The sequence below is a fragment of the Mytilus galloprovincialis genome, chromosome 6, assembly GCF_965363235.1.
Source record: "Mytilus galloprovincialis chromosome 6, xbMytGall1.hap1.1, whole genome shotgun sequence".
NCBI lineage: Eukaryota > Metazoa > Mollusca > Bivalvia > Mytilida > Mytilidae > Mytilus > Mytilus galloprovincialis.
Genome location: NC_134843.1, coordinates 44611861 through 44624217, shown reverse-complemented (window position 1 = coordinate 44624217; position 12357 = coordinate 44611861). Strand labels below are relative to the sequence as shown.

General features: G+C 30.3%; 1 protein-coding gene across 2 annotated transcripts in view; it reads left to right on the top strand.

The window, feature by feature from the left end:
- LOC143079694 (diacylglycerol O-acyltransferase 1-like) overlaps positions 1–12357 on the top strand; it is a 28029-nt gene that overhangs the window by 2104 nt on the left and 13568 nt on the right. For both annotated transcript variants that reach the window (XM_076255189.1, XM_076255188.1), the window contains exons 2-5: positions 418–505; positions 5273–5313; positions 6679–6764; positions 7730–7782. In XM_076255189.1, coding sequence (XP_076111304.1) covers positions 418–505; positions 5273–5313; positions 6679–6764; positions 7730–7782 — 268 coding nt within the window. The remainder of the gene's footprint in view (positions 1–417; positions 506–5272; positions 5314–6678; positions 6765–7729; positions 7783–12357) is intronic.

The following is a 12357-nucleotide window of genomic DNA, read 5'->3' as shown; positions in this document are numbered from 1 at the left end:
AATGTAGATTTAAAAAAAAATCATAGGTAAATTTTTACCTTCATAATATACTCTTTTGACCAATTAAAATATGGGAGATTTCTTCATTGACCCTCAGTAGTGGTATCATTGATATTTTCTTATTTCTATTGTTAACTGTACTGTTTCTGCTAATTTCAGTGTTAATTTGTTATGCATTCCTGTTACAAAATATATGTTCAGCTTTTTTTTTAAACTAACTTTAACAGTTCTTATAATTAATCCATACAGCTACCATATATATGTTCTTTGAATAGTGGCAATGCTACTGTATCCAGTATTTGTAATTTTATTTTAATTTATATATATTGTACATTGTCATGGACATTTAGATGTTTAAAATAATTATGTACAGCTTTGTAGATATATTATATTTTAATGAAGGGTATATAATTGCAGGATACATAAGCATGCTGATTCCCTGTTAAGCACAGCCAGTGGTTTTACAAACTACAGAGGATTGTTGAACCTATGTATTTTACTGCTGGTATGTATTTAACAAGTAAAATTTTTAACTATTATGCAGTCTAGAAAGAAAATATAAAAACACAATTTAACTACAGTTAAAAGAGTGATTGAAAATTACCTTTATATATAAACCATACTAACCTTATTTTTTTACACCGTATATTTTAACCTACTGATTATAAAACCACATACACATGTGATAAATCATTTTTGGATTGATTTAATTTTTAGAAAGGGCTTTTTAAAAAGGCAAAATGTTTCTTAAGTGTTCAGCAGCAAATATTACATCCATATTCAGGATGAAAGCATGTTTAGGCAGTCAGGATTCTACTTTGTCAAAATTATCTCCCCATTACACCAGTTCATTTTCACAATCGTAGAAATGGAAGACATTGTAGGGATGACGCGTTGCCAATTTTGCTCTTGAAAACCAATAAATTTATCCACATAGCACCATTACGATCCCTATATGTCAGTTGTATTTTAAAAGACAAATGTATCTACTAGCTAATGAGCATCAGTTAATGATCTTGTCTGCTTTGATTCAACTTAAAACTATTGTCTGATCGGTTGTCAGGTGGAATTTTCGTAAATTCTTAAACATTTAAAAATATTCTAATTAAATATTTCGTGGAAGGGCAGACTAAAAATTTTCAGTGGTTATTATAAACCCTAGTTATCACACACAAATTTTTTTTATTTTTTTTCGAAGATATGCATTTTCATCATCCAACTTAAAAAGACTGTCGTCAAGTACTTTTAGTAAAAAAATAGCTATTTGAACACATAAAATTTAGAATGAAAATGGGGAATGTGTCAAAGAGACAACAACCCGACCATAGAGCAGACAACAGCAGAAGGTCACCAACAGGTCTTCAATGCCTACTTTGTTTTTGTGATTCATCAGATAGGTATTTCACTTGACCCATATATTTCATCTTTTCATACTGTGATTTTTTTATGTTATAAAGTCAACCTGTAGCTTTGATATATAAAAATGATAGAATCTGAAGCTAGATGATATATCAAATCTTCTTGCTTTGTACGTTTTAAAGACAAAATATAAACCTCAAACACGCCCTTACATAAAAAGGTGCACTCGATTTTTTTTCTTTTCGATACAATTGTTAACCATTTTTTAGAATTTTTTCTTGAGTCACATAATGGAAGGGCAGACACAAAAATTACTGAACTAATAGATTGATATGTTCTCCGTCTGTGGTATTTTTTTTTTTAAATTGGAGGTTATGCATTTTCTTCATCCAACTTGATATATACCCATGTCGTGGAATTGATGTCTAATTGTAACTTCTGCATTACTTTGTAATAGGTAAATTGAAAATTTATGCAAATGGTGTTTTTAAAATAAAACACTTCGTAATTGAAAAGAAAATTGTTGTTTATTTGTTTCTATTAACTTTAAAGTTTTTGTTACTATAGTAAACATTACAGTAAGCATTTAGAATGAAATTCAAAACAGTGTGGCTGTGGCCATTGATTGACACATTAAATTCATCCATTGACTGGGACAATTTACGTGAACGTTTGTCTGTAACGACCACTGTTCACGACGTACCTACGATAGACATTTAAACTGTGCGGTCACCAAAGGTTTCTTAACGCCTTTAATTATAAAATAACTCGAAAAATTAATCAGGAATAACCTTTATGTTTTGAATTATATAATTGATATAAATCAAAACATCGTGTTATTTCTGATTAATTTTTCGAATTACTTTATTAAGGTGTTGAGAACCTTTGGTGACCTCATAGTTTAAGTGTCTTTAAAAAGTACATAGTGAGCAGTGGTCGTTACATACAAACGTTCACATAAATTGTCCCAGTCAATGGATGAATTTAATTTGTCAATCAATGGCCACAGCCACACTGTTTTGAATTTCATTCTATCGCCTTCTCTAACAAAGAGCTTCGATTCTTTTGTTCTATTTCAACTGGATTTCCACCTGTACGTGACATGCAGATTTCCGGTTTTGTATTAGAATGATGGTAGCAATATAATGTTTTCATTTTGGGATTAAATATTTTTACAATTGCTTGCCAGATTTTATTTCATCACACTGTTGGTCACTCATTAAATAATATATATTAAAAAGAAATTCAGCAGTGTTTTTTTATTGATATCTTGAAAGTCAACAATTATTAGTATTACATAATTTAAGTGGACATATACTCTGTTTAAAGTTATTTTATTAATGTTTTGACTAGAAATAATTATGTAATTTATCATTAATAAAATTCATGATCTGTAAATACAGTGGTTAGCATTATATGATTTATGTGATTAAAAACTTTAATTCGGTTATTTTACAAATGTTATCACCAGGATTTATTATGTAATCATTTAAGTAACTTATGAATTATGAATGTAAATATCGGTATTAGGGCTAAAGTACTTACTATGCAAGTTGAATACTGTTTTAAAGCGTGAAATAATCATTGATATTTGATAAACTTTTATGTTTTACAAATGAAAAGATATCCTTATTGATAATGAAATCCTTAAAGTTAAAATATAACTTAAAAATTTGCATTTTCAGATAATTATGTTACCTTTTGATTGAAGAGGAAAACATTTTATGAATTTAATGTAAAGCCTTGTTATGGAAATTGTAGATATTAGTAAGAATTTTTCCAAAGTAAAAAGTTGCAGCAAAAGTTTTATTCCACTCTCAGAGGTATATTTAAAGAAATTTTCAAATTCACATAATATATGTTTTTTATACAACTTTTGTCTCTGGAGTATATTTTTTTTACGGTTACCTACTATTTAGTAGGGCATTCTGGTACTCAGTCAAGTAATAATAACAGAAAGAAGTTAAATCAAGCTTACAATATGTGCAATTTGGAGAAAACATTATAATCATTTTTCCTATACACAACACAATCATCGGAAACAATTATTTATTTAGAAACTATAGAAATCTTTTTAATTTTGGCCTTATTTTTCAAATGTATATTCACATCAGTGGCGTAGCTAGGCGGAAGCTCGGAAGCCAAGGCTTCAACATCGTTTTGTCAAAAACAAAAAATCATAATAAAAAAAATTAAAAAAAAACGAGCTAGAGGTATGAGAGAGAGGAGACTCCGAGTGAGAGAAAGTGAAGGGGAAAATAAATGGGCACTGTGCGGTTAAATAAACAAAAAGTTGTAGAAGTCAACGAGTTGATATCACTTCTCAGACTCTCGGCGTTCGTTCCCATTACCAGCGCTTTATTTCCCCTCTTTTTACAGCAGACGAATATTGTGTCTGCAGGGTGTTCTGCTATTTACAATGCAACGCAGAACTGACAATGCCTGTGACCAATCATCCACCACTGAATCAACGCAGTTTCAGTGTCAGGGTTAAAACGTATCTGCGTTATACGATGACAACCGAACAATTTTCGGGGCTATAGATGTATCACTCACGCGTACAAGGAGACGTCCATTGATAAAGTAATTGACATTATGCTTGCTTTTTTGTTGGTGAGAGAGATTGACTCTGACCAGGGACAGTCTATACTAGTTAGTATAGAAAGTCCCTGCTTTGACTCTTTTAATAATTCATATCCACACAAACAATTCAAACGAGAAAACTAACGGCCTGATTTATGTACAAAATAATGAAAGAAAAACAAATATGATACAGCAACAAACGACAACCATTACACTGAATTACATGCTCCTGACTTGGGACAGGCACATACCGAATGTGGCGGGGCTAAACTAATTTGAAGGCACCATCCTGCCCTAACCTGGGTACCCATTATATTAACCTGAATATATTGTTTACATCTCATCACCAAACAATTTTTAATGGTGTGGTTCTTGTCGAGCCTGCGACTTTTGTCACAAACGCGAGACATAGCGATCTTTACATTCCGTCGTCGTCGGCGGCGGCGGCGTCCAGAAATATTCACTGTGTGGTTAAAGTTTTTGAAATTTTAATAACTTTCCTAAACAACCCTGGATTTCTACCAAACTTGGACAGAAGCTTGATTATGATCAAAAGCTAGTATCTAGAAGGAAATTTAAAAAAAATATATTTCCTGTTTTTCCGTATATTACTTATATATGGACTTAGTTTTTCATCCAGTTACATACAGTCTGCATTAAAGTTCTTAAAACATTTATTAGATTCTTAAAGTAGGCGAGACACTGGTCTTAGCAAATATAACCTTTTTATCCCACTGGAATCTCCTGGTTTTTACAGTTTCTTTAAGGAACAATATATATTTTTTCACAAAATTATCTGACTTGTATCAAACAAAAATACTTTTGACTACACCTTAACATTCAATATTTTCAGTTAATATTTGTGGGTCTAAAATCCTAAAATCCAGGAGCTTCCGGGGGCTTCGCCCCCTGGCCCCCTACCAGGGATTTGCCCTGGACCCAATGGGGGCCTTGAGCGGCCCCCAGACCCCATGCCGATTTGGGCTTCACCTTCAACATTTGTCTAGCTACGCCACTGCACATGTTAGAGCAATGAAAATATACATTTCGAAAAATTAGGCCAAAATTAAACTGATCTTTCTTGGTAACATTTCCCCTAAGTCTAATATCGGAAAGTATAGAAAGTCAGATTATTCAACAAACAAAATGTTCTAAAAACAGAACTGATTCTTACAGTAATTAAAAATAATTGTTTCAGAGGTATAATAAAAGATTGTTTATGGTAAACGAAAGAATCTTAAAATGTTTGCTGTAATATCACTTGAAGCTTTCTTTGAGAAAAAGGTTGTTTGCCTCAGTTAAATCTTTACAATAGGCATCTCTTTTCTAGGCATTGGCAAATACAAGACTGTTTTTGGAAAATATATTAAAGTAAGTGTATTATTTTATATTTTTATATAGTGATTATGTTCTATCATATGGCTATCACTTTATGTCTATCCTCCATCAATTGTTCTGAATAAGTCAAACCTGTTGTAATGATTATCTCAAATCAGTGTACATCCTCCACTAACATGACTAACAGTCATTTTAAAAGTAGCCCAAATAATTTCCTTATGGCCTTGAATTATTACATATTTTCAAATGAAATCATCGGTTTAACTCCTTATAACTTAATGCGTTAATATAGTTGTTCTTATTTTTCTTCTCCGTTAATCATCCATCTTTCAAAATGCTCAGATAAACATTGCCTCCAATAACTATTACTTTTAGGAAATATGAAAAAAAATCTAAAGAACAATAAAACAAAAGGAATCTAATATGGGAGGAAATATCCTTATAAATATTCATTGCATGTAAAAAAAAATTGCTGTACTGTCACTTTTGTACATGTACAATCAGAGAAAGCATTATGACCTAAAGTGGAGGGGATTTGTTACATTTTATCTTATGTTAGAAATAATAGAAAAAAACTTATTAGTATGCAACATTTGTTTAAAAATCTTCTTGTGATTTACTAAACTAAAAATTAATAGGGTGCAAAACACGAAATAATAAATTGACCTAAAGGGTTCAAGTTCAATATGTTGTCAATTAAAGAGGCCAATTCAGGCAGAAAGATCAATTAAAAACTTTGTACAAATGAGTACACCGATAACAATGATAAAGCAATTAAATGTACATGTTCTACATTGTTTTACATATACTATGGATTTATAACTGATATTGGGATTTCAATTTTATGCATTTTGTGGGGTTTAAAGGTTGCATGAATTTAAGTTTTTAGGTTTGGATGCCAATTTTGATCTTATCAAATATCCAAGAAGATTTAATATTTTTTCAATTCCTGAAAATTTTACTCTTGATTGATTGATTGTTGGTTGCTTAACGTCCAGTGTTTTACTCTTGAAAATAAATGCTCATTTTATTGCAAAAATTATCACCATTAGAAACCAACATTGAGAAAAACTTTGTATTGGTATATTGGTGTCATTTCCTGAATCTTTATGATAACCTTTGGCTATTACAAATTTAAATGAACTTTATACATTGTTAAACCATAACTGTTACTTAACACAACAACATTTTGCATCATACTGGTGATAAATGTCTGTTATATGAAAAATTAATTGATACTGGTTACTAATTTTGGTGTTGTTTTGTATAAAAATAAAGACATGTGGTATGATTGCCAATGATACAATTTGGCACCTAAGTTCATATGAAGTGGATGATAACTTTTTAAGCATATATATATATTTCAGATGATTATGTTTTTATATTTCTTCTGTTTAGATATGGAATTTTGATTGATCCAGTAAAAATTATACATTTACTGATATCAGAACCATACAGTTGGCCAAATGTCATTCTTATACTAGGTAAGATTTCTATTGTACGTGTTGCTAATAAAAAAAAAATAATGCTGTTATTTTGCAATGATTTGTGAAGATATGATTATAAATTATATACAGTATATTGTTATTGTAGATAAATACATATAGAAATACACCAATGAACCATTGGCATTTACATTCTAGATAAACCAAAAATAGCGATTTTGGTGAAATTTGAGTAAATCTCTGGATTTTAATCAAATTAATGCCTAGGAAATATTTAGCTAAGGTCTAAAAAACTAGATGCGTCAGATTTGATATTTTTTGTTAAAAAATACAATGTAAAGAGAACATTATACATTTATTTCCCGTTCCTGAGGGATATGAAGATTTGTTCACCCAAGAATATTCATATTTCACGAGGGTTTTGCCCGAGGGAAATGTGATTTTTCGAGGGTGTACAAATCTTCATATCTCTCGAAGCTAAGGGAAATGAATGTTTTATTCCACTACCAATGCTTCATTTACTTACTGAACATACTATATTAATTTGTATACGTTTGTTTTCTTATCTGCTTGTTTCAATAGCTAAACACGGCAAAAACGGTACGGATCAAAAGTAAATTAATAGTCTTTTTATTCTAACGCTACTTTAATTAAACGACTTTCAAAACAGTATACGCACATTAACCACGTGTAACGTCATACTACGAGGTCCCGATCTATACAGAGGGGAATATGATGTTCAGCAGGGAATATGATACTCAAAAGGGAATATAAAGTTTTGTTTGAAGTCAAGTGTGATAGTTTCAACCAATCAAATGTTGATTTCACCATCAAAATCAACATGCAGTGGAATAGTATTTTTTACCCAAGCACTATATGTTTCATGTACTTTAAAGCAATTGAAATTTGACCTGTTTCCATTGAATTATGAAATGGAAAGAAATCTTGCCTTATTAATTGAATTTGGAATACTAAAAATTAAATATTATTAATTTATTTTTCAGGGTCCAATATTTTTGCTCTTGTAGCATTATTTAACGAGAAATTGTTGGCCAAAGTAAGTATTAGTTTTATTCCTAAATCCATAGTCTATGTTAGCAGTAGAGCATGTGTCAGTGACTATAAAGCTCAACCCAGCAAACCCTTCATCAATGTTGAACATTTGTTTCTGCAGTCATTTTTACAAATTTAAAGTCAAGAAAATCACTGGGAAAATATAATTTATATGATAAATCAGCAGTTCATGTATAAATATCTTTTAGAAACTTGGCCTCACATGAACTTGACCTCATTTTAACATTTTATTGACCAGGTCAATGTTTTTGATAAGGTTTGTTTCTTAGTAAGTAGTCATGCTTGGTGAACAGTTGATATGAAATATTGCACTTAACATTTTAGTTTAGCAACTCTTGTTAGGATGTAATAATTCTATAGCTTGTTAACTTTGAAATTAGAGACAGGCAATTGTATTAACATAAGAATATTGAAGAAAATCAATTTTTGAATAAATATGCTAGTTTCAAAAGAACAAATTAGGTAGTTTGGGATTTAGTATCTTATTTTGGACTTCTTCAAGCACTATAAAATAAAAAGGAGGGATTGGACCTATAATGTGCAAGAACCTGTTACTTACTAGACAATCATTTCCTGGTTGAAATTTGTTTAAATTTTTAAGTTTACATCCCTAATCTGACATGATTTTGTGTATAAAACACATTCTTCAAGGTCAAACCTGACACCTTTCAGTTAGAATTTGTTACAAGGGCCATTGTACATAAAAATGAGCATGGCATCTTCCAAGTCTTGTATTTAAAGGAACCAAGTGGACTGAACATGACTGTCTTATAGGAAGCATTGATGTATATATGAAAGAGTTGGACAAAAGCATGAACAAACAAATATTCTTAATTTTAAAGAAACTGGTACACAAAAATGTATATTAAAACAAAATTATAGTTATAATAATGATCTGCTTTCTAACCTTTGGACTCTTAGTGCAACAATTACAACAATTGTTGTGAAAAGCATTGAGTTAATTCAAGTTAGATATCGTACAAAAATTATTTTAGAAAATACTTGTATGCATATCATTGACATAAGGGGGATAATAAAATAAGTTACCATTTCAGGACCCAGAAATTTCTTAAATGACACAATGTTTTATTGATGAGTTGTAATTATAAAATTAAGCATTGGAACTTGGAAGACAGACACATTAATATGTAGAGTCTTTCACATGAGCAACATGACAGGTGCCAAATGTGGAGCAGCATTAAAGTACCCTTCGATAGCACCTGAGATCACCCATGTGTTGCTTGGTCATGATGTGTTTTGTATACTGTTGGTTTTTTTTTCAATGTCATTGTCAGTTTGTTTTCGACTTGTGAGTTGAAATAGTCCTTTAGTATCTCTCAACTCTCTTTTTTCAATTGTCTTCTATGGGAAAGACAATTATAGAAGAAAAGTTATATAATATTATATATAAATGTATATTTAAATTATGTTTACACCTTCATATCATTAATACATAATTGAATGATAGGAAATGGGTGCAAATAGTCTTACAGGCTTGTTTATTCTGTTATTTATTGAAAAGCAGACTTTGAAAACAATTTGTATAAGGAAGTAAAATGGTACTCTTATAATAATCTTGAAACAAAATCAAATATTTATATTTTTTTATGCCAATATACTTTGTGAAACATTTCTATTTGTCATTACTCTTCAACTTCATAATTTTTTTTAGCCTTTTAACTTTTTTAATACAAGTGTCACTGTGATGAGTCTTTTGTAGACAAAATAGCGTCAGACGCATAAATTTTAATACTGGTATCTAGGATATATATAGTATAGTCCAATACTAGTAAATGTATTCAAGATTAACACTTGTAACCCTTAAATGCTAAACAAGGATATGTTTTATTTGCCAAATATTTTCAAGGCTATGCAGTCTGCACTTGTTCAAATAAACTGATAACGCAAGTTCATGGTTATGTTTATGAAATAAATCTTTCCCTTAAAGTGCATAAATCAATATCTTAAAGATAGTTGTTTAAATTAAGATTTTGGGATTTATTAATATTGCTGATATAACTGTTGTTTGCAATTGCTCAATTTTGTAATGTCAGAACATAGAACCTATTTGTATCACAAGGTCGCAGACAATTGACCTTTTCATGGCTCTTGATAAATGTGAAGTATTTGTGATTAGCTCAGTTCTTCAGATGCTACAAGTTATAGCTCAATTGTGTTAAGGGTATACAATGACTGTAAGGTGTACATGTCTATCTGACAGAGTCCATCATATTTCAAAGAATACTGGAAAGATGCTTTTAAAACAGAAAAAAAGCATTAAGTTTGAATCTAGAAATAATTATAATGGACTCTCTTATAGAAGTTAACCGATTATTTTTGCCATATCTGACAACTTTTCAAAATCTTTCAACTGGGGGATTTGCAGAGGAACTTAAGCTCCCTTTTTGTAGAAATAAGTGTTTTCAAACTACTAATATATTGTTTTTGAATAAGTATGCATGTGTTTATATACCCGTTTGACCCATTTGAATGTCTTGTTGGAAGTGTTCAGATAATAAAATAAAGAATTTCAGAATACAGGTCAATACCTCTCAATGGGGACATTCCCAATAAACTGGATAGTTTTTGTACAACCCATAAAAAAAACAATTTCTTTCCTATATTTTGTGTAGCCATTTCTCAAATTTATATGAACAGCAAAAGTACAATGATATTTACTGAATGGATTTTGATTTACCCAGACATAGATATATCCAACTTTATCTATTATCAATTTCATTTTTATTCTGTATCAGTCTGAGTTACTATTAGTAGATTAGAATTTACTTCACATGCCAAAACTACTACATGTACTAAATAAGTTGTCACACATTTACTGATATGTCACCCCCTGACCAATGAGGTGATTTTTCTTAAAGGTCAAGATCAAGGTCAGTAAGCATTTTATTGGAAGACATATGGTCATTTAAGGACAATTGATAACAGTTATATAAAGTTAAAAATCTATGGTACGATACATTCATAGATAAAAGTACTTTCTCAGTTATAAAGGGTATAAAATAAAGACTAAACTACCATGTTTCAAACACTGGCAACACAACTTATGGAACAATTTGAACAAGAATGTCACTCCCTAAGCCTAACTATAATAGAGGTTTCATTACACCACAAACTTGTATAACAGTCTTTCAAGATATCAAGACCCAACAGAAACAGAAGTATCAAATAAACACCATTCATGGAGATATCTTGAACACCACATAATTATCAGACATTTAAACATTTTTTACATCAAATTTATATTTAAGATTAAGAAAAGAAACAGGCAGAATTTTGAAATCTAGACTTTCCATAGGAAAACTGCAATACTCTACTTATGTCTTGTTAAAAGTAAATAGTTGTTTTCATCTAAGTCATTTGGTCTTTGTCAAACAGTTGTCTCACTGGCGTTTATACCACATATTGTTATCTATATGTTTAAGTCAATACAGCAGTTATGTTTATTGTACCTATTTAAGTGACAGTGTGTAGGCTTCCTGTAAAAGTTAAATTTACGCTTGTTTTTTTCTTCGTGCAGCTTAAAATTATATCATTTTTATCTTACCAAGTTGTAACCACAGTAGTACATGAATGTTTATTGACAATGTTGTGATTATTGTAAGAAAAACACACTGTAAGATTATTCATTGTAGGTCACCTATAAGGCAGTCATGTTATCTTTTATTATCACTTTATGTTAAAAATAGGCAACATCTAAAGTTGAAAACATACAATAAAATGAATTAAAAAATCGATGCGTAGAAATATACTGTGGGAAGATCTCTTCAAACCTTTTATTAATCAATGTCATGTTCCTGAATTGTAACAGGCAGTTTGCAAATTGTGATGCATCGCTTACCAGATTTTAAGGCATTCCATTAGACTCTCACGTTGATGAAACTATTTTAAATGAAATGTATACACACTGAATACTTCTTTTTATAATCTTCTAAAAATCAAAAATCAAAATCCAAAAAAAATTGGGGAAGAAAACTTTTATGTACCCTTTCAATGTTGCATTACAAACATGGTTGCTATGAAAAACAATAATCTTTTTGATTAGCTAAATTTTCAGAAATCTCCAAAATTGAAGAGGCAGTCTGTTAACATTCTGCAAGAAAATTCATCCTTAGGAAAAATAAACTATTAAAGTGATGACGAAAAACAATACAGGCTTTGAGGAGCCTCTTGTTTTTTCACTCAAGGGATTGTTTGAAGAAGGATTTGAAAAACATTTGTATAAGGAAGTGGAAAGGCACTCTTATGATTTCTGTTATATTTTAATCCATACAGAAAAATGTATTACTATAGTTAATGTATTCAAGGTTGACAATTATTATATAAACAAGGTTGACAATTAATTTGTAAGCAGACAGTTCTCACTTAATTTGTAACCCTAAAATTCTAAACAAGGATATATGTTTTATCTGCCAAATGTTCTCAAGGTCAGTCTTTGTTTTCTGTCTGCACCACTTCAGATAAACTGATAAAACAAAGTTCATGGCCAAAAAGCAGTTCATGGTTATATTTGTCATGTTTATGAAACATATCTTTCATG